The 23,715-nt window shown below is 47.2% G+C and overlaps 1 protein-coding gene across 1 annotated transcript in view; it reads right to left on the bottom strand.

Annotated features, from left to right (window-relative positions):
* The window catches only part of LOC147729276 (catalase), a 316,196-nt gene that overhangs the window by 54,802 nt on the left and 237,679 nt on the right, over positions 1 to 23,715 (bottom strand). The window contains exon 9 of the mRNA XM_086959591.1: positions 479 to 617. Coding sequence (XP_086815717.1) covers positions 479 to 617 — 139 coding nt within the window. The remainder of the gene's footprint in view (positions 1 to 478; positions 618 to 23,715) is intronic.

Raw genomic sequence — 23,715 nt, 5'->3', positions numbered from 1 at the left:
AATAGACTGGCTACTGTCCAATTAAATTTTATCTGAATAATTGTTGGTTGGGTTGAGTCTTACAGCCAGATAGTGAAGCCTTTGCTAATTGATGCAAAACATTTCAAATAATTGTACCCTATTAAATGCTCTATTGACACGCTACATGTAGTAGACTGGTAGTTACGTCACGCCTAATAATCAGTGAGGTCTTTGTGACCTCTCCGCCATCCTGGCTTAACAACAAACCAAAGTACAATAGAGCTAGTTCTTATGGCAACTACACTTTTGAACATTGTTCGAAATGTAAATTACTGAAATCAAAGAAGAGTGAACACAGGATGAAAGTCTGTGTTAAAATATTCCAAATTAAATTGAAATATTTTATATGCACAAACCCAAACCCATACACATTAGTCAGTCATGCCCGACAATGATACATTCTCAGGAGCAAGTATTATGATGAAATAAACTACATTTTACATTGCTCTTGCATTACCTTGGTTGTCAAACATGCACATGGGCCCATCTCTCTGGTAGTTGGCAACCCGAGTTTTATACGGGCAGTTTACAGGTATCTGCAGATAATTTGCCCCCAACCGATGTCTGTGAGTATCCGGATAAGAGAAAAGACGGCCCTAAAACAAAACATAATTCTCATCATAAAATGTACAACAAAAATAGGAAATTAATGTTTCATTTTGTGAAAACCCCAATTAACCCCTTCCGTGCGGCCGCGATTTCCCCCGTGTGCGGCCGCTGGACGAACAGGGGCGGGCTGTGACGAACCCCAGCCGTCATCAGCACACGAGCACCGTAGTGCATGACGGCTGGGGTTCGTCACCAGCATGGAAGGAGTTAAGCTTAATAACGGGAGACTTGGAGAAGAGAACATACATCCTGTAGAAGAAGGTATGAAACATAGGTCAACATAGCCAACTATTCGAATAGATGCCAAGAGCAATATGCAAAAAAGATTAAGTCTGTTAGTGCCTGGTATCAGCTCAGTGCAAGCAAGTGGTAGGGTGGTACATGAGGTACAGTATTTCACTTGAGATAGCTGGTGAGGATAAGAGCAACATCAATTTACTTCATATTAGATAGTCATTGGAAGCACACCAAGCCCAGAGCTTCTAATCCATGTCACCATAACGTATAGAATATATTATTAAAGGATACCAAAAGGCTGCCACATAACAATGCACTAGGCATGATATGGGCTGGATATCTCTTATGCCTCTCGTTGATTGACTATTACATTTTGTATTTATGATATGTTTTTGGTTTCAATAAACTTGAACTTAAAAAAAAAAAGAAGCCAACCTGAATAACACCGACGTCTGGGAAGATTTGTAATTTAGAAGGCAGTGTTTCAATTTGTTGTTAGCTCCATCAGATGATATTGCTTTCAGATTTTTCTGTATTATTGATGAGGCGCAATAGTGGAGTCCATTTTAGTAATAAAAAAAAAAAAGTGTAAAACATCCTCGGAGTCCAGGTTTATACCTGAAATCCAGTTAACAAAGGAAATTTGCTTTATTTGCATTTGTTCTCAACTGAGACATTATAAAATGCCTGCTGTTCTGTTCTCAGCCTCGGTAGAGGTCTCTTAGGAGGGTCCTTCTGTAGCGTTTGTTTTTAATGACAGGGGGGTATCTTCTGAATGGGGCACACTGACCTAGTCTGTGCCACGGTGTACCTTAAACTGTCTGCACGTGGCACAGACCACATCAGTATGCTCTATCACAGTTAATGCTCTATCTAGGCAAACTTGCGCTTATCCAGGGTCGGGGCATTACTGAAAGGCAGACCAGCTGTTTTAAGCTGCTGTCACTTTGAAGGAGGCTACCGCGAAGCCTATACAGGAGGACCGAGATTGCTTAGAAAATGAATGAAGTAAGTATAAATAAAGAAGCAAAATGCACAACTGTAAATTTCAAAACATTCAGTAAATGGGAAGGAATTTCATTTGAAATTGGAGGCTAAAAATTGTTTGTATCCGCATATGGATTCATGGTACAAGTGCAAGAGGGTCATACAGAGGTAGTATTATATCTGCTTGTAAATTAAATAACGTATTTCACAGTTTGTATGTTTGTTTGATCATTGCTTGTTTTCTATTTTTATGTATTGTTTTGGGGTTCAAATGATCAAAAATGCTTAGGCCGGGGTCCCTGGCTTCCAATAGTGATGTAGAGGGGGGTCCACGGGTACCAGAAATGATTATGTGAAGGTCCATAGAAGTCAAAAAGTTAAGAACAACTGCCATAAGGCATCAGCAATAGGAAGGATGCCCTTGGCTTAACTAGTGAATACGTACATACATTTGTCCATCACTAACTTAAGACAATCCATTTCAAATAATGCATGACTGGCCTGGAATCAGAATACTTTTTATAGATCAAACAAAAATATATGTAACTAGCTTACCGGTCGCGCGTTGCTGCAATCTCAGAAGAAAGTAAATTCAAGGAAACTCGTTATAACATTACATTTACAATGTGTCATTGTTATTGAAACTTATTCATTTTATTTTTCAAAACATTTCTAAGTGTGGCTTGAGCAGTGCATCCTCGATTGGCTTCCAATCTTGATTCTGGTTGCTCTCCTGTTTCATTCGAGCGGGCTTGAGCAGTGCATAAATCGATCTGTTTCCAATCTTGATTCTCGTTGCTTGTTTGTTTGAGAAGAACAGGCTTGAGCAGTGCGTACTTGATCGACTCCCAATCTTGATTCTCAATGCTCGTTCGTTTTTGACGATTACGGGCTTCAGCAGATTGTATTCGAACAGCATTACGGGCTTGATCAGTTTGTATTCGAACAGCTTCTACTATTGCTTCCCATTGCTCGTATGTTTCTGAAGCTCGTAATGCCTTTTTCTTTCGTGCTACTGTTGTAGATTGACCAATCGATTTCCGTTTGGGGTCATAACTGTCGACGATGCTCGCAAATTCGCTGTCTATTTCAGTATTTGAAAGATTATGAGGGCCCTGGGGCCGATTTTTAAATTTTTTTTGGGACAGAAACCTTCGCGGGAGTGTACTCAACAACTTCCCAAAGTTTCATGGCGATCGGATGAATGGTGTAGTAATGCATAAAGGACAGACAGACAGCCATACTTTCGTTTTTATATGTATATATAGATTAGCAGGAAGGCGAATAAAGTACGCAGTGCTCCTAGTAATCACACAATGAAGAACAATGAAATGGAATGTCTGCCTCGGACAGTGCAGATTTGAACTGGTGGTCTTCCAACCGCTTTGAACTGTAGACAGTCATTTTTGTGTTTTAGGTGACGTTCAAGCCCAGTTTTGTAATTTTTCACAATTCCAGCCTATGTTGAAAATTCTATTTTACTTATGATCTGCCCGTACTTCATATTAACTCTGTTAATTGATCTTCTGGAACTGGCCTACATATTTGAATGCTCCTCTAGTCTGTCCCGATGAGGACTTTGTAACTAACCTAAAAGGTCGAAGTGTTATCACTTTAGCAAACTAAGTTTTCTACTTTTTAGTGAGAGACTGCATTGTGTAATTACAATTGGATGCCAAGCATTGTTAGCTAAATGCAAGTTGTTTGTTTTGTTCACCATCATTCATTGTTATTTACTGTGTGATTAGTAGGGACACCAAGTGCTTGATTCGCTATCCTGTTAAATACATTGATTTATCTATTACTAACATATTCTGCTTCCAGGCGTTCATTATTTTTCTTTGACTGACTTGAGGTACTTTATGTACAGACGTAGGTTTCCATTAGGCATGTTGAGTTGCCCTTGTTCCTACTATTATTGGATTTGTGTTATCTTATTATCCTAAGACCATGCCTCCATGGGAATGATTTGGTGAAACTGTAATGGTGCACACCTAACAATGGCATGATCTGTTTTGCAGAAGAGATGACGCAAGAGCACCTGCAAACCCTTCCGTAATACCACAGTGCCCCAGTGGTCTAGAAAGTGGGTGCGCAAGCCTATTGCACCTCGAGGCACTATGTAGATACCTCTCCAGGTAAAACGATAAGGTGATTCGAGCAGATGTAAATGCTCTATGTCAAATACAGTGCACTAATTCAAGGATGACAAAACAAAACTTTGTTTTTAACAAAGTCTTTAGTTTACAACTCTACTATGATCTTCTCATGTGTTAAATATGGTTAAAATGTTTTCACTTCTCACCAGAGTACGCAAAAATGTAATGGAGAGCTTAAATGAAAATTAGCCACTGGTAATTACTTGTGCCGACAACCAAATCTCATTTTTTTTGCAAAACCTAGGTCACCTCAGTTTGGATCCAGCGATATGGAAATCAAATTAGACCCTGCTACAGTGACAACAGTCCAGTACAAACTACCAAGCAATGTGTTCCCTGAACCGAAATGCAAGCAACCCAGGACCAGTTTCGCCCTAGTTATGGGCTTATAAATCGGTTACCGCTTGGTTCCAGTGACTCAGTGTGCACGGGATCTACGTCTGGTATCCGTCCAACTTAAGGAGATACAATTAAGTATACAAAGAAGTGATGGATATGATCTATTTTTATAAAGTGCACAAATGCTCGCAGCCATCTCTGCTATTCGCTGTTAACCATCAGAATACAACACATGCCCAGACTAGCACATTATTAGCTGGAAAACAACCAAGTTTTTGGTGTCTACCAAAAATGTAGCAGGTTAGTCTGAGATTTTATATGTAAAGGAAGGCTGTACCAAAGTTTAGCAGTACAAAAAAATGAAACTTTTGCCACCCCGCGTTTAAATTTAGGAACCACCCCACTTTTAGTAAAGATCGATCGAATGGTCCTGTTGGGACTGTACCACTTGATACTATGTATTCAAGTATTCTGGGCCATCATTATGAAGTGCCTTATAGCCAAGCAGTCATTTTCTGAACTGTAACCAGTGTAGCTTAGATAGTCCCAAGTTCCAGTTTCCAACGCATTGTCTAGGAGCAAACGAGCTGGTGCATTTTGAAGGGTCTAAAGTTTATTTAACAGTTACTGCTGGATACTCATATTTAGGGCATTGCAGTAATCAATTTTGGATAGCACAAGGGATCCTTTTGCTGTTTACTGAAGGTCAAAGAGGATGCAGAAAAGCAATTTTTACGGCTATCAAAGTATGGAAAGAGGATCAGGTGATTGAGTTGACTTGATCTGGGAAGGTCACCTTGTCATCAGACATAATACCCAAGTTCTTTACTGTTTTTGATTAGCGTTGACAGAGTACCTAAGCCCTGTGGTCAACAAATGGGGAACCAGAAGGAATTATCTTTACCAAACAGAAGAGCCTCTGTCTTTCCAGTGTTACGTTTGAGATGATTGTTTTTCATCCATTTGCCCCCTTCTATCATACAGTTACGAAACCTGCGACCTGCATCAGGAACATCACTAAATGGAGACAACAATCTAAGTGTTGTCTGCATAAGAGACTATAGAGAAACCAAAAGGTGCTGAGCAAACTGGCCAGGGCATAACATCTAGATTAAACTAGATTAAACAGCATAGTGCCCAATGACAACACCTGAGGAACTCCACAAGGAGCAAAAAAGTGCTAGAAACAAAATCATTAAGGGTGACAGTTTGTCTCGGTCTGAAAGAAAAGTTTAAAATTGCCCTAAACCCCAATAATATTAAGACGATTCAAAAAGCACAGTGTGGCTGAACGTATCAAACGCCACTGACTGATCTAAAAGAATAGGTGCCGCCTTGCCACGATAGTCCACGATGGTCTTAATTTCATCCGATGCTACAATCAGCATTGATACAATAGAGTGATTGCTTCTGAAACCAAACTGGAAAGAATCTAACTGAAGGTTATAGTTTAAAAAGGAAGATAATTCCAGGTTCATAGCCTTCTTTACAGTTTTAGCTTGCAACAGAACGCGAGAAATGGGGCAGTGGCTAATGAGTTCCTGAGGATTAAGCGTATGACAGAGCAGGGGCTTTTTTCCAGAATTTAGGAAAATATAGTGATCTAAACATTTTGTTAACAACAGTAGTGAGATGTGGAATTACCATCTCTAGGGTCTTTATATAACTATTTAGTTTTTGTTCGAAAGTTATTTAAAAGTTTATCAAAAAAGGATTGGTTACTGCCTGAAGTACTTTTACATCAGCTAGCATGTTAACAGTCTAAACAAGTGCTCTTGCTGAGTTTTATGCAGATTTAATTTGATTAATAAAGTAGGTGGATCTTTCAGTCTAGATCATGGCTTTACAGTCCTTGATAGACGGATAGTATTTATCTCTCTCGCTGGTATTAAAGTTTTTCATCCATTTTTGTTCCTGGCGTAGATAGAGCATTCTTTGAGCTTTTAATTTGTAGGAAAACCAGGGTGCTGTATGCTTACTTCCATGGTGATTAACATGTTCCGGGCACACTGTGCCATAGGAGCCAAGCTAAACCTGGCTGAAGAGCCCAAACTAGTGTGAAGCCAGTCCTAGGTTGCTTGTATTCTGGTTTAGGGAGGACCTGGCAGTTCGAGCTGGACTGTTCCCATGAGGAGCAGGGTCACACAGGATTTGCATATGGCTGGGTCCAAACTGAGGTGACATTGTGGGTTAAAAACGATGGATTGAGATGTAGAACAGGACAATTGCCAGAGGCTGAGATTAATTCAAGCATTCCATTCATCACCCTGTTTTTGCATTTACCTCTCACCAGGGCAGTGACAGATCTTCACCTGTAGTACTCCTGCTACTAAAACTGGACTATAACCAGGTTGTGGTCCAATGATTGAATTACATTTTTTGTTGGTATAATTGGAGACTGAATGCAGAGATTATAATTTGATGCAGCCTTGAGAAAGATCTTCTAAGGACAAAAAATGTATTTAATGCTTTTTGAGAAGAAAACGATAAAGTGCGGTTGTTATGTTTAGTAGACAACACTGTTGCATTAGCATGTCATAGCTGGTGGAGAAGGTACTGTAACATGCTGCTAGTTCAGCATCCAGTGGTGGTTGGAAAGGATTAGAGAATGTAAGGACAACAGTATTTAGTAACCTACAAAGCATCACAGTGTGGGACTAAGGTCCATGTTCTCAATGTTCTGCTTACAAATGATCTGTCCAGTTTTTTCCTTTGTGCCGTTTCACTATTCCCTGGCTTGCTCTCGCCCCGTCTAATGTTCTTCAGATCACTCAAAGTACTATATCAGTGTTGATACATGTGAGGGTGGAAAGGCCAGGAGGGATTTGAGTAAAGCAAAGGGCTATTGAAGACTTAGCAATGGAGACTGAAGAGGCAGCTGACTGGACTAATACACTATTAGGGGAAAAATGTAACTTCATTCACCAGGGGTACCGATTTCTAAAATTACAATCAGTAGGCTAAGGCGGAATATGTATGGAAACAGAAAACACATTTTAAAATGATTTTGCAAAGAAAAGACGTAACATTTACAGTGTTAAACAAAAGGAATTAAAACATTGACTTGCTCAGGCGTTTTACGTATGTCCTGACGCTGAATGTTCCAGTTTCTCATCGCACACAGATGGATCAGTCAGGCAGACTGCTTAGAGATGTTCTCAGTACTTAAACAGTAAAACTGCAGGGCAAGATAATTTCTCCATCTAGGAGGGGGAGGGGGGGGGGATTAGAAGCATGAGACATACAGAAATGAAAATGCATGAACATATGGGGCGAGTCTGTTCTTGAATCAGACTCTATGCATTTAATACCTACTAAAGGTAATGAACTGATGACCAGGAAGGTATGTCAAAATTTCACTGTCAGGATATTCCTATAAAGGTTTTCTGCAGACTGGCTGTAAACTAGGCAGAGTGAGGTCTTGGCCTAACGTTTAAGTGCCTGTTTGCATTTTATAACAAGTAATGCACAAAGTATTCGCCAAGCTAGATGAAAACAGCCCGGTCATAAAACAATGGTTTCGTACTTCATGGGTCTTTTGCCCATATTAAAAGGTATGGAGGCTCTGTCGGAAAAAAACAGATGCAAGAAGACACTTGTTAAAAAAATAATTGAAGAGTTCAAAATTATTCTGGTTAGAAAGCTAGTTAGCTCTCATAAATCAGTAAGAATCATGAGTACATGGCATATGCAGTTCACTCCCCCCCCCCCTTCCAAATAAAGTAATGGCTATTAAGAAGGGAATACTTCTAGTACAAGTACTGGCAAATCTACCTTTTGCATACCTTTAAAAAAAGGGGGGTTTATTAGGTATCGTTGTAATCAATACCCAAGGTGGGAATAAACGGATAAGATAAAAATGCTCGAGAAATTTCAGGAAATCTTTTATCACTGGGGCAGTGAAAGAGGTGTCTATGAAGGGCACCTGTAATATGTAGTAATGCCAGCCAAGAAGAAAAGCATTTGTAAATACAATAAGTCTAGCTTTGCTGTGCGAAAATATGTAAACAGTATTTTTCTTGCCAGTGTTGGCACATTACAGTGTGTACCTGGCGTTGCCAATGCTTTTTGTCACTGGAACGCTCCAGCAAATGACCCTGAATAAAACAAACAAAAAATGCTACTGCTGTGCAAAAACAAGACTGGTTACCTTCTGTATACAGTACATATATTACAAAAATAAGTAACCCCTTAACTGCACCTTTTTTGAAATTTGGAGTAGTTCACAACTTTTTTGCATCAAAAAGTACCCAAGTGAAAGTAATGCCCCCGTTTCTGCAGGTAGTACATGGAAGTCCTGTTCTCTATTTTGACCAGGCCTGTTTTGTGATGTACATGATTGCTGAAAGAAAGCCTTTGAAGCTAATTGAACTGCCTATCACTATGCCTATGTGGAAGGTCAGTTGAAGGGGTGTCCACTGACCGTGAAATGCTATGTTCTTTAGCTGAACCCCAGCTCATCGTGGTGATGGTCATGTGAGGGACTGAGTCTAGAAGACACCAGCACTGCCACGATTTATTGCTCTACCACCGCTGCAGACAGCGATAGGGGCTAGCTGAAATCAACACTAGATACTCATACATCCCACTGCTTGTTACCAGTGTGCCGCCAGGCACTATTAGAGCGGATGTGTGTATACGCAGGTGTATGATGATGATGATGATGATGCAGGAGGCCATGTTGCTGAGGAGGCGCATTACTGTTCTCACTGCTAGCCGATGGTTTGGTTGAAAAAGAGCACCAGAAGCTGGAAGGCTTCAACCAGTGCAGGGCTGGCATAGCCTTTCACTGTGACTGATTTCAGAATGGCTTCTAGAAAGGGCTGCATTTGTAGGGGTCGGTGATGGGACTTAGTGAAAACTAGATCGTGGAGAAGAAACAAAGTGAACTGTGTACGTGCCAATCACTGCTGTCTGCTTCCACTCTAAGCCAGTTGTCGAAATACAGGAACACGTGGACGCCGCTCCTCCAGCCACTGCTAGGCATTTGGTGAAGTCTCTGGGGATGGTGGTTACCCCGAATGGTAGAACTTTGAATTGAAAGTACTGCCCACTTACTGTAAACCTGAGGTGGCAGTGAGTTGCAGGGTGAATCAGGATACAAAAAAAGCATCCTTCAAGTCGAGGGCGTTCATGAATCCTCCTTGCTGCCATTAGTAGGATGACGTCCTGGAGCATGACCTTGCTGATATGCTCTGAAAGGCTGTACTTGTTGAGGAGCCTGAAGCCTACTATGGTCCTGAGGGAACGTCTTTTTTGAGTATAAGAAAGTACAGCGAGTACACTTCTTTACCGTGTTGTAACGGCACAGGCTCTATGGCTCCCTAGAGTAAGAGTGCATTTACTTCTTCCTGGATGAGGTGCTGGTGTCCTGGTAAGACATAGTATTTTCAGAAGGGAAGTTCATTGGTGGGCCAGTGTAGGCAGTTGGCTATCTACATACTGTACCAAAATGAGGTACACTGTGCAAAAAGTCAAGGCGACCCTTATTGGTTAACATGAGCTTACTTGAACAATCCCAAAGTGCTATACTTTGTGGTAGTGTTGTCGAGCTTCGATGGGCTTAACAGCGGAGAGTGTTGAGCATTTGTTGTACACACAGAGTCCACAAATGAAACGGACTCAAGAAGAAATTAGAGAAAAATTAAAAAAAAAAAAAACAGATCTTCGTATTAATTTAGACACCAAGATCATCGGAATCAGACAAGTTATTTCAGAGTTATAGTGTAACAGAGAAACAGTAGAATAGCAAAAGCAGTCAGATTTGAGGCACGAGCCTAGATAGGTGTAATGTCCTATGGGAGAAACACACACTGAATATGTATACTTGCAATCAATTGTTAATGTTGATCTCTTGGATTTAAGGTGCTTAAGAGCCAAGGTCAATAGAAGCATTTTACCTGCCCTGGTGTGTCCAGGTGCAGGTCACGATGGTAGCGTTGAGTGCCACACAGTAAAGTCAACGGAGTTACATGTAACAAGAAAAAGGCTGCAGGTGGGGACTAGGCAATAAGTCCAGCAGAACCCAAAGCGGGGTTTAGCTTGAGGGTCTTTGGAGCAAGGGGGCATTGTCAGCTGACTGTGACTTAGGGCTGTGGGGGTCAGGTGCAGAGTAGTCTTGATTAGATAATAATGGGGTAACCTCAGAACCTGGGTAAGTATCAATTAAACAGCAAGTGGGTCTGTTGAGTAGAAAGTAGGTTAGTTAATGATGCTCGTAGTGCATTAGTTATACTGAAAGCAACCTCTAGAATACTCCAGTGGGGTAAAACACATCACTTTCAACAAATAAGGACAAAAATATATTTTGCTTAGTACTGTTACTTTTATCAGAATTGATTTATTCGTAGATAATTACAGTAAACAAAGACTAAACCTGTCAACACAAGATATTTACATGGATGTGGGGTGATTATGTGACAATAGTGCTCAGTGCTCAACAAGTGTACAGTATATTCAGTGAGGTTATGGTTTCTATGTACAAGTGTACAGTATATTCAGTGAGGTTATGGTTTCTATGTACAGGTGGGTGGTAAGCCAGACAATGCTTTTACACCAGATACTCCTATCTTCTGTTGTGTGGAGTCCAGTTAATTCTGAACCTCAAATGTGCGTAGACGTTTCAACTCTAGTAGTGCCCAGGTTGTTGGTCTTCATCAGGACACGGGGAGGGGGTGGGGGTGGGGTTGGCAGGGGGTGGGAGGGTGGGGGTCTGACAGCCCTTAGAAGGACTGAGTTCTCAGCCAAGGGCGGGGGGACTTGAGGAATATTCGGGTCGGGTCCAAGCGGGTATTATTCTGTCTCCTAGAAGAAATTAGTCAGGGGGTCTTGTTCAGCAGAACGCTTGTGTTGGAGGCTCTCACTTCTTAGGGTCAACCCAGTGATGGGGTCCAACAGGACAGCAGGGCCTCTTCTCTGCGCTAGCCACGATGATGTGGACATACCTCGTCGGTAGGTCGGTCTTGGCACGGTTAGTGTCCGTACTGAACACTTAACAAGCCTTGGCTGCTGAAAGGGCTCCGGTACCCAGGGTATTGATGTTGTGGGGGAGCTCCTGAAGGGTCTAGAGTATTCAAACTCGCTGGTGAGACAGGGCTGACCCCTGGGTACCTTTGTAGTCCTTATCCTGGGGTGCTGCTACTTCGGTGGGCCCAGTAGTCAGCAGTAGGGTGTATCAGGCAGATGCAGTCTGTGTCTGCAGGGAAGTGGCTCCTCACCTGCAAGGTAGATGCCAACTGGTTGGTGAAGTGCTGGCAGCCCTCCAAGTCTGTAGAAGGATTCACAGCTGATGGGCGATACCGGTCTTTACAACTGCCAGGACAGCAGCAGGCAGGTTTTGGCGCCAAATCCAGAGCTGGTCTACAGTCATTGCATGGTCGGCTCGTCTTTGTTTTCATCTATTCCCAGTAGACGAATCAGAGTACCTGGAGACAGGGGGGACACCTAAAAACTGAATGTTGTAAGGTAGCAGCTACATTCCCCTGGGACAACTACACCTCGATCCTTGCTCCTCGATCTCTCATCCTATGAGATCCATCTCATGAACACAGGAGCCACACACTATAAAGGACACCTCCTAGACCAGATACTTTCAAATATCAGGTCACTTCAAACTAGTCCCCTGTGTCCCCTCCCCTGGACAGACCACTTTCTCCTGACTTTCACTTGGCAGGCCGACCTTAAAACAGCACAAACGCTCAGCACTTCCACTCATGATAGAATATGGTCTAAACTCTCAGTGGAGAAGTGGATTGACACCCTAGAACGCTCCCCCCGCCCCCCGCTTTGGACCCCGTTGTAGCCGACACCAATTTCAAAACTTGGCTCTCTAATTCATTGGACTTAGTCCTACCAAAAAAAAACCCTGTGGAAAAAGCAGATCAGAACTGGTTCTGCCCCCTGGTTCACTCATGAGCTCCGAATCCTAAGGCAAGGCTGCAACAGACTTGAGCGAATCTGGAGAAGAAACTGGGATACTGCTAACAAAGACACCTATCGCGACTCGATTAGAGCGTACAAAGTCACCCTCAGAAATGCCAAAACAACATTCTATGATCAGAGAATCAAAAATGCCTCTAACTCTACGAGAGAAACCTACAAGATCGTGAAAGAACTTTTGAAGATCCCTGATCTCCCGTTACCCCAAGACCCCTCAGGGTCCAAGTGCAACGAACTAGCCACTTACTTTGATCAGAAAATAAAAAATATTATATCCACCCTACCCCAAACGGAAAGTCCTTCATGGAATGAGAATCTGCCCCTGGATACGGACCCTCAGCTGAACGCCTTTAATTTAATTTCCGAGGACTTCCTCAAAACCCTAACCAGTATCAAAAGCGGCTCCCCCAGCGACCCAGTCCCGATGCGTTTCTTGAAACAGATAGCAGCCTCCGTTTCCACCCCAGCAACTGAGCTCATCAACCTGTATCTTTCCCAGGGCATTGTGCCTCCCAGTTGGAAAGGGGCCATTGTCAAGGCCCTTCTGAAGAAACCCCATCTCGACCCTCTAGAGCTTGCTAACTTAAGACCTATCTCCCTTCTCCCTGGACTCAGTAAGATCACAGAAAAAGTGGTGAACCACCAACTCTCCCACTTCCTGGAGTCCAATGATCGGTTGCGTAAATCCCAAACCGGATTCCACCCAGGCCAGGGCACTGACACTGCCCTCCTCTTTGTCATCGAGGAAGCTAGGCGCATTCTTGACTCAGGAGGATCAGTGGCAGTGATCCTCCTGGACCTGAGTGCGGCCTTTGATACGGTGAACCACCGTATCCTGATCCAGCGCCTGGCCGAAGCAGGAATACGAGGGTCTGCTCTGACCTGGATAACATCCTACCTTTCCAACCGCACCTTTCAAGTCCGGGAAGGCAACTCACAATCTGCCTTAATACCCCTCCAGTGTGGGGTGCCACAAGGCTCTTCCCTGAGCCCCACATTGTTTAATGTGTATATGGCCCCCCCCTAGAGGATGTGGTAGCCCCTTTTGGGATTAAAATAGTAAGCTATGGCGATGACACCCAACTGGTCGTCTCACTCTCTCAACTCGACCAATGCCCTGATAATTTCCACCGGTGCCTGACAAAGATCCATGCTTGGATGTGTGACTCCTCACTCAAGCAAAATGCAGAAATCATGATGTTAGGCCACAAGTCGGCCTCTATGCCCTCTTCCATCTGGCCGGCTTGTTTAGGGGACCCTCCCACTCCAAAAAAAGAAATCAAAAGCTTGGGGGTTTGGCTTGAGCAGGACCTTTTGCTTAAGACACAAGCGAAAAAGACAGCAGGTACCTGCTTCGGTCTACTCCGCTCCGCCCGCAAAGTCCTTCCCCTCCTCCCCCATCACTCCAGGAGGTTATTGTTACAAGGTCTAGTTATTTCCAGACTAGACTTCAGTAATGCAATTTTCTTAGGAGCCCCTGAAGCCACAATCAACAAGCTACTACAAACCCAAAATGCCGCTGCTAGGCTCTTAATGGGTATCCCCCTTAGGTCATCAGCCAAACCTGCTCTTAAAGCGCTTCATTGGCTCCCTGTGCGAGAGAGGATTATCTTCAAATCCCTATGCATCACCCACAAACTTCTGCAAGGTAAAGGACCCCCGATCATGAGAAGCCTAGTCACCCCCTACAAACCCAAATGACCCTTGCGCTCAAACAATGGGTTTCTGGTCACGGTGCCTAGAATCAAGAAAGTCCGCACCGGAGGCCGCCGCTTCTCGGTGAATGCGGCCTCACACTGGAATTCTCTCCCTCTACAATTACGCGCTGAACCTGGCCATCTTCGCTACCGGAAAACACTGAAAACCTTCCTCTTTCCTAAATGATCCCCTCTTCCTTCGCCCCTCAGAGTATCACTCAATCTCACTGCTGGGATGCCTCCGTGTAACCACGCGCTTTACAAAAACGCCTTACAATACAATACAATACACCCCCTATATGACCACTTCCTGTGGAGAGTAGGCATAAACTGACCCAGAGTTCCTAGTTTCACCAAAAACAAGATTGTGAAATCCTTCTTTGAGTGTCCACATCAACATAGGTGTGTGCCCAACCTGTAAGTGTGACATGCCTTCTGACTAACTAATTTTCCTGCCTGCACAGGTGCCAAGTGGGCCTCTGGGCAGGAGGTGACATTCCCTGGTCTGGGGAGCAGCCGGGTTCACATTAGTCAGCCGGCACAGTAAGAGACCAGTAAGATCCCGGAGGCACCTCTATGGTGCCCTCTGGATGCATGCCAGGAAAAATCTGATACTGGCATCAGTATGGATTTGTCAAGAAGCGGTGTCAGATACTAAACACCATTATTCTGAACCATTATGTAGCTGGGTAACTCATAATGACCAGTGCCCTTACATATACTGAAATGGCTCCCTGATCACTTGTATTATCTAGTAATAGAACTAAAAATCTCAAAGGCATTTCTGCTGATTTAGATGTGCCATCGTATATATTATAGTGCACCCTGCCTTGTTGCAATAAGGCCTTCTGTCGGGTTGACTTACATATTTTGCATGCAGTATCTGTGGGTATTGCCCACAGGGAGTGTGCCATGTTGTATTTCACAAGGATTTGCACCATTTCACACAGCCTGCAATATGAGTCTGCATGGGTTTTAGCGTTGCTCTCTTTGGGTGACACATTCGTGCTGCAGCCCTTAGGGAACCTCTTTAGTACCCATGCCCTAGGTACCAAGGGTACCATTTACTAGGGACTTATAGGGGTGCTAAAGTCCTTGCCAATTGGTTTAACATTTGAACATGCAACTTGTTTTAGGAAAAGGGCACTGGCACTGTGGCCTGGTTAGCAGGGATCGAGTGCACATCAGTCGAAAAACATCATTATCAGTGACAAGAAGTACGGGTGGACATGTCACAAAGGGGCACTTTCCTACAAGTAGTGAGTTCCAGGCATTAACCCTCTATAATGGACATTATATCAACTGAAGTGATGATTTATCATTGCAGATAGGACCCCTGCAGACGTACCCCTGATAGGTGCTTGTGTGATCGGCAGAATGGAGCGGAAGTGCCTGCTTAGTGACTGCAGCTACCTTAGCCATCCCACCTCAACACCCTATTGTTTCCCCTATAGTTTCAAGACATCTGATCAACTTGTTCCCAAAAGATGTGTTCCCGGGGGGCGTGGCTTGGCCAGCGAACATGGCGGTCGTTTAGAGCCGGAGCTCCGACCAGCCGATCACCATCCTGCTGAATCCATCCTGCCCTGGTCGCAATTATACTCTCCCGACAGCTGGGTCTGACCCCACGACATCGGGTACCCTCGTTTCTGTGGCTGGAGCCGCCCGCGCTGTGACATCGGGCGGCGAAGCGCCCCGGAGAGAAGTGGCGAGCTGTGCAGCGTGGTGCGGCCCTCGGAGCCGGAGCCTCGATTTCTGAATTACCCGGCCGAGTGAGCGGAGCGGCGAGAGGCGGTCCTGAGCGCCGGCTCCGAGTGCTACCGGAGGGTCGGCGCGGCGGTGACCGGACGAGAGGGGCGGCTCCCGCGAAGACAACGCTGTGAGTGGTGGCTGCGGGGCTGGCCTGGCGGGTCCCGAGGACTGGGAGGACCGAGTGGTGCAGCCGCCATCTTGCCCGCGAAGGACCAGCTTGCCGGCCCTGGAGAGCGGCGCTTCCCTGTGGCACCTACCCGGGATCAACAGCGATGCTGCAGCAGACCAAGGTCAGAGGGGGACTCCGGGGGTAGACAGGTGGAGGAGGTGTGGTGCCGCTCGGCAGATCGGGGTCGTGTCGGGCCCCGGGGCTCACATCTGCCTGTCTCCCTACATGGCGGGTTCCCGCGTCACCGGGGAGCCTCTAGCGGAAGGGTGTGGGCTGCGGACGGCCGTGTGGGGCCCCACTCATCGTCCCATCATGACCCGGGGTGGCAGTGGCAGTCAGGGCATACAGGGCCCTATCGACAAGTTCACCGAGGATGCGGGTGCCAAGGGGCCGCAGCCGCCGGTGCCTGACAATGCGGCCCTCCTGGCCGCGATCACGCAGTCCAGAGACGCCCTGTACGCCAAGATTGGGGCGGTAGGCGCAGACGTTATGCTCCTTCGACAGGACCTGTGCAACGCTGTGGAGCGCATAACTGGAGCGGAGACGCGTATCTCGGCCGTGGAGGACGACATGACCACCCTAAAGAAGAGGGTCGTGGCCCTTGAGCGGACGCAGCAGGGCCTAGTGGCGAGAGCGGAGGAGGCGGAGGGACGTGCCAGGCGCAGTAATCTTCGCTTCCTGGGCTTTCCAGAAGACTGCGAGAAGGGCAATGCCGAGCGCTTTCTGACAGTGGCTGGAAGGGTGGATGCCGGCCGATTCCCTCTCACGTTGTTTCGTGGTGGAACGGGCTCATCGAGCTTTAACGCAAAAGCCCCCGGTGGGGGAACGCCCTCGCCCCATGATCGCCAAATTGCTCAATTATGCCGACAGAGACGCTATCCTGAAACAGGCGAGGGTGAAGGGTCAGCTCATGTATGAGAACTCTCCTATCCTTATCTTCCAGGACTACACGAAATTGGTGCAACAGCAGAGACAGTACTTCACAGCAGCCAAGGCCCGCCTTCGGGGCCTGAAGCTGCCATATGCCCTTCTGTACCCGGCTCGACTGCAGGTTGTCTTCCAATCCCGTACCTTTTTCTTTGATACCCTGGAGGCCGTATTCCAATGGACAGAGGAGACTGTCAAGGTGCGCGTCAATACTTCCAGAGGTGGTGAATCGGACTCCTCGACTGGGGGGCCCTCCGGCAGGGGTCCTGACAATCAGCAAAAGCGCCGGGCAGATCCCGATCACACCGCAGCTCGAAATCGCGGTCCAGCACGCGCAACGATGAGGCCATGCAGAACGCTTCCGTGGATGTGCCCTGACTGTTGGGAGAAATGGAATCTTGCTCTCTTGATTGCTTGTACCTTTTTGTTGACCAGGGTGTACTAGCTTGGCTGGGAGCCACGCTTACTCAGAGTTGGGAAGGGGCCACAGCCTAGTTTGACGTGGGTTGTGCTGAGGGCATCCATTGGAAGGGGTGCTCCCTGGCTCCCCGTTGGGGCCGGGACCACTCCCTGACCGCGACAGGTGCTTCCATGTTTGGGAGGTGCGGGGTGGGAGTGGAGGGGGGTTTGTTGGGGTGTGAGATTGACTATGTTCAGGGGTGGGGTTTGGGGGGGGAGAGAGCTGCGTACGATCCGCTGTGAGAATTGCTGCTGGTGCCAGCGGCATGGCTTGTATGATTTGTATGCCGTTACACGAATGTCGTCTGATGCTGGGGGCTCTAGGGTAGGTCCGGGTGGGACTAGAATACTGAGCTGGAATGTGAGAGGAATGCTGGATAAGGTGAAGAGAGGGGCTGTGTTCGCTTGGGCCAAAGGCAGGGGAACCAACATCTTGCTCCTTCAAGAAACCCATTTGTTAGGCACGAAGGCGCTTTGCCTCCAGCGCAATGGCTTTACACAGACATATTATGCAGGTTTCGCGAGAGGGTCACGGGGGGTGGCCATACTGATTCATCGGAGGGTTCCCTTTACACATAGGCGCACGTGGCAGGATGCGCAGGGCAGGTATATCTTTGTGCAGGGCGAGATAGGTGGTGAGATGATTGTCCTTGGTAGCATATATGCTCCGCCCCCGCTGCAATGGGCCCTGGTGGAGAAGCTGATGTCCCTCTGGGTTGATATGCCGATAGCGTTGTCGATTGTTGGGGGGGACTGGAACGATGTCATGGACGTCTCCTGTGACAGATGGCGGGTCGCTGCAGGCGGGGTGGTAGGAGGGGAGGTGTAAACATCGCGACTGCGGGCAATGGTCACGGGGCTGGACTGGATTGACTCCTGGAGGTACAAGCGTGGGGCGCGTAGGGACTTTACTTACTTCTCCTCCGCGCATGACTCGTTCTTGGACTACATTTTTCTCGCGCAAGCGGTGGCAGGTAGGCTCATGTCCGCTGACATCTTGCCACGGGCACTCTCTAACCACTCTCCGATTTCTGTGGTGGTTGACACTGGGCGTACCAGGCTGCCGTTCAGATGGCGCCTATCGCCCTGGCAGTTAACTCAGCCCTCTTACCGCGCCCATATTACCTGTGAACTAGCGCACTTCCTGTCCGCCAACATCGACTCAGTGGCATCCCCTGCAACCCTATGGGAGGCCATGAAACCCACTTTGAGGGGGGTTGATATCTCGTGGTGCTCAGCGGCGTGGAGGGAAAAGCGTAAGGACCTGGTGCGGCGGGAAGCAGAATTGGAGGACCTGGAGCGCAGGAGTCGGGGGGACGATGGCGCGCTGCTTAGGCGTAGACTTAGGCTGGCACAACAGCAATATACCCCGATCTTATTAGATGAGGCCCGCCAGGCTTGGCTGGCCACTCAGAGCTGCATATATCAATGGGGTGATAAGTCGAGCAAAATGCTCCATCGCCTGTGTCAGGGCATTAGGCATGCACAGCCTCTACCTCAGATTGTCGCCCTTGATGGGGAGCCACTGTTGGAGCCGGAGCGATTACGGGCAGCTTCGCCTCCTATTACGAGTCCCTATATGCGCCCCGGGAGTGCCTGGAGGCCGACATGGTGCAGCGATTCATTGATGACCTTCCGCCGCGGGCCGTGTCGGATGAGGTCCGCGACCTGCTGGACCGGCCTCTGACGGACGACGAACTGGCCACTGCCCTGGGCGAGTTGAATCCGGGCAAGGCGCCGGGCCCGAACGGGTTCCCATGCGAATTCTTTGGGCACTTTGCTACCCAGTTGACGCCCCACTTTCGGCCGGTTATTAAGGAGGCCCGGGAGAGGGGCCTGTTGCCTCCCGATTGGAGACATGCTGAGGTAGTAGTCTTCTTGAAACCAGGACGCCCCCCGGAGAAACACTAGTCCTACAGGCCTATCTCACTGCTCAATACCGAGGCCAAGATATTGGCGAAGGCCCTCGCCAACAGGCTTACACCGCACATTACGGACTTGGTTCACCCGGACCAGGCCAGCCTGGGTCCCCGTTTTTTGGCCTATATACGCCTCCTCTATACTGACCTGACGGCTGCTGTCCGCGTCGGCAGAGGCGTCTCCCGCTCATTCAGTATCCAGCGGGGAACGAGACAGGGGTGCCCCCTCTCCCCATACCTTTTTGCGCTCGCAATGGAGCCCCTGGTGGCGTGGGTGCGGATTGACGCCCAGGTGAGGGGCTTCCAGTGGTCACCGGGGGTGGCGGATAGAATAGCCCTATACGCCGACGATGTACTATTTTTTCTTTCCAACTTGGATCGCTCTGGGCCTCGCATAATGCGGATCCTACAAATTTTTGGAGAAACATCGGGGCTCTATATGAACCCTGGGAAGTCCACACTCTGGACTCTAGGGGGTCCGCATCCACTGGGTGAGTGGGCTGATGGGCTGCAGGTGACGGCTGAAGGTGTGAAATACCTCGGAGTATACCTCACGGAGAACGCCTCGGTGGCCCTGGAGCACAACATCGCCCCGGTTTGGGACCGTACGCGAGAGGATATCAAGGTGTGGGCCAGGATGCCGCTTTCCATCTGCCATCTTTAAGATGGTCGCGCTCCCACGTCTATTGTATCAATTGCAGAACCACCCGGCGTTGGTCCCGCACACTTGGTTTCGGCGCCTAAACGCGGCCTTGAGCAGTTTCTTGTGGGAAGGCGGCGCGGCACGAGTTGCGCTGCCGACTTGCTTCCGCTCCACCTATACCGGGGGTCTTGCCACATCTGACTTACTATCATATTATCAAGCATCACACCTCCTTGTATTCAACGACTGGTGGTACGCGGACAGGGGGGATCCTGCATACGCGGTGGAGCGATACCTTATGGGCTCTGCTTCCCTACATACGCTGTTGTACTCGGCACCCCTCCGGGGATCGCTGCCGTCCGTCTCGCGCGTAGTCTTCCAGGTCTGGCGGCAGGCCCTGCGCAGGGTGGGATGGTGGAATGTCCTGACCCTGGAGACTCCGCTGAGGCAGATGGTAGACTGCCTCAACTGGCGGCCTTGGTGGGCTTTCGGCAATGGGACGCAATAGGTATTTCTACACTGGGAGACTGGGGGGACGCTCAAATCTTTTGCTATGCCGCGGTAGGAGTTTGACATGCCACATGCCCACTTCTACAAGTACCTTCAGTTCCGGCATGCCCTTGCCCCGCATATCCGAGACGTGGAGGAACTGCTGGAGTTCAGTCCCATTGAGGCCAAGGTCTTTATGGGGGAATTGCCAGCCAAAAAGATCTCCCGCATCTACCAGACTCTGGTATGCCATAGCGCTACGGATCTTGCCCACCTTAGGTCCCAATGGGAGCGGGATGTTGGGGAGCTCGACGAGGAAGATTGGGTGGAGGCCCTGGAGGGGCCCAGGGGAGCGGCCGTCTCCACGCGCTTGCGACTGATACAGTTCAGGTACCTTCACGTACATATTACACTAGACAGCGCTTGTGGAGGGCGGGTTTGATTGCATCCCCGACATGTCTTAGATGTGACTCTGAGGTGGGCACGTTGCTGCATACAGTGTGGGGCTGTGGAGCTCTTCAGAGGTTTTGGGACAGAGTGTTCCGGTGTTTGAGTGAGGTGCTGGCCTGGGAGTTGCAGAGGGACCCCAAACTGGCTCTCCTTCATGTTCTAGCTGGAATTGGGGGCAATAGATACAAGCGTCATTTACTACTTTTGGGTCTGACTCTGGCTAAGAGGGACAGCTAGATCCTGGAAGGCACCTCGTGCCCCCACCTTCACAGCTTGGCAGAATGGTATGGACTATTGTATGGGTCCGGAGCAGCCTGTCTATGTTGCACAGGGGTGCCCCCTTAAGCACTATAAAATTTGGAAGAGGTGAGCGGACTACCGGAGCCTGGACCCGCCCGTGGAGGAGGAGGCCCTACAGTATGTTTGATGGCCCTATGGCCTTTGCTCTGGCAAATAATATGCAGCGCTTGGTATGACACGGACGGAGTAGGCAGCAGCACGATTGGGGGGGAAGCGGGGGGGAGTTGAGGGGGGGCGGACAGGGGCGGAGGGGTTTCTTATACTATTGGACAATTCCTTGTTTACATTCTTCTCCTGACTTATCGCCTAAGAAAATGTTTGCATGCTGTGCTATTGATCATTTGCCCTAGTGATTGTCTCTGGTGCTCAGAGCATTACGTGCTATATTTTTGTCATGCAACCAATAAAATCTGTTTAAAAAAAAAAATGATGTGTTCCCATTAAAGGGTATGTAAAGATGCTGCTGGACCTCTGGCTTGAAGACCGAAACATGGAGCGAAGCATGCCTTAAGACGTTCAAGTTAATGCCTTTGGCGGCAGTGTCAGCCACATCAAGAGCACACCGGATGGTGCTATTGCAGATGGTTTGTCCTTCAGCTACAATCTCATGTGCCTATTTCTATTGATCTGGGAGATACTGGCTCAGGTCTCCCTTTTCATTCCATTTGGTTTGGACGTATCTGGACAAGAACCCCGTGGAGTAGGTGACCTGCGAAGAAGTTGCAGATTTTGTGGGAATCCTTTTACCCGCCGCATCAATTTTTTTATGTTTTTTGTCTGGCGGGAGGCATCCAAAGTACCCTGTGCTCTTTGAACAGTTCTGGCTGTAGCTGGCCTCTTTTGTAGTAAAGGTCGGGGAAGGTGGGTGCTTTTATATTTTGTCAACCCTCAGGGTGACTATCCAAAGCCTTGACTGGTACTATGAAAACATCCTTTTTCAGGCATAAGCATCCCCTTAAGCATGGGCAGTCACAAGAATGAATCTTAAGATTAAAAAAATGAAAAACTGTTTTTTGTGAGTTCCCTAATGTAAGCTGTAATTGCTGACAGAAGTACCCTCAAGTAAGCGCAAAATAGACAGTAGCCCCCTGAATAGGTCGGGTACTACCATTTCATCTGAAAGGTGAAGATAAAAATTGTTCTCCTGCTACAAGGGTACGTGTTACCAGAAGCTCGCCACACTAGCTACTTTTCCATTTCATAGCATGGAAATTCCTTGGAAAATGTCCACCTGCCCTCCTAATGATATTAGGTTAGCCACTAACGGCTACCCTTGAAATCACCTATCTCAAGAGCCAAGCTTTCAGCTGTAGCTCTCTCATATTAGGGTGAAACACGCCCCCCAACCTTGCATTGTAAGAGATTCCTTGTGTATAGTGTCTTTACAAATGTTCCTTGTGCTTTCCGCAGTAGATAGGAAAACCTTGGCTGGTGTGGCTACCAAGGTGTTACTTTGATCTGGGTCGTTTGGATGCTCTGAATATTACTAGGACTAGTGGAATCAGTGGTACTGTAAGTGTAAGTAAGCATGACATAACAGCTGAAGGACTGAGTACTCCATAGAGACTGTGGATAGTAGTGCCTGGATGCGACAGATCAGTATTTTGCGTTTTTATTTTTTGCCGTTGCAAATAGGTCTACTTGTGGGATTCACCACTGATGAAATATTTAGTTTACAATGTTCTGCTACATTTCTCATTTGTACGATATATTTGTTCTTATGCTTAACTCATCTGAGTGTGAATTGCTGATCCCTGAAATGTGGTTTGCAACTAGATATATATTTCTTGTGAATGCCCACTTGCAGATGGACTGTGCCAATCTACACTCTCCTGTTCTGTATCTGCAGCTGGAAGTCTCTTAAAGTCAGGGAGATAGTTTTTAATGAAAGTAGTTAAAGTCTAATGTGCCTCTTGTGTTGCTCACTGCCCAAAATCTACTGCTGGCTCACGTGAGCTCCCTAGCTTACACGTGCTGGGTCTATTTTTATGGTGACTTTGGAAAGGGGTTTCAAGAACCCCCTCTTTTCAATATGTTCCTTTAGTTGCTCCATTTTATCTCTTCGCTGACCTGGTCCGTTACAGCCACTAGATCCTCCGCTTTTTCTAGAGTTTGAGACCACTGTTTGTTAAGCCATTTCTGATGTGTAATCTAATGTTTGGATACAGATGAATAGAAGATAGTAGGAAATCAAACTAACAGTTTCAATACTGTCCTCATCAGAGATGGAGAAGTCTGGTAAAGGCAAGCCTGCTCCTACAATACGTGGCCCCTCTTCAAATTTGGGTACATGTAATAAACCCAATACACGGAGTCCCCCATTCTCTGTACATCTGAGATGGCATCTGGAACTAAGACAGCAAATGATGGTGTGGAGTGAAAGCTATCAGATGTCATCAGTTGCATAAAGAATGGCACCCACCTGCTGTTACTGTAACCAAAATGCTTAGCATGAAATAAAGAACTTTCCTCCTACTAAAATGGTGCCAGCCTCTTTTATAAAGACCCTGCCATCTAACTTCCAAATAGGGCTAAAAAACAGCAAGATATTTGCCAGTTGGGATTTCTTTCTGGCAGGGTAAGATGCATGTCCCTGTGATCCTAGAGGAGTAGTTTAGGG

This window comes from Lissotriton vulgaris, chromosome 2_2, assembly GCF_964263255.1.
Source record: "Lissotriton vulgaris chromosome 2_2, aLisVul1.2, whole genome shotgun sequence".
NCBI lineage: Eukaryota > Metazoa > Chordata > Amphibia > Caudata > Salamandridae > Lissotriton > Lissotriton vulgaris.
The sequence above is the reverse complement of the archived record's forward strand: the minus strand, read 5'-3'. Positions and strand labels throughout refer to the sequence as shown.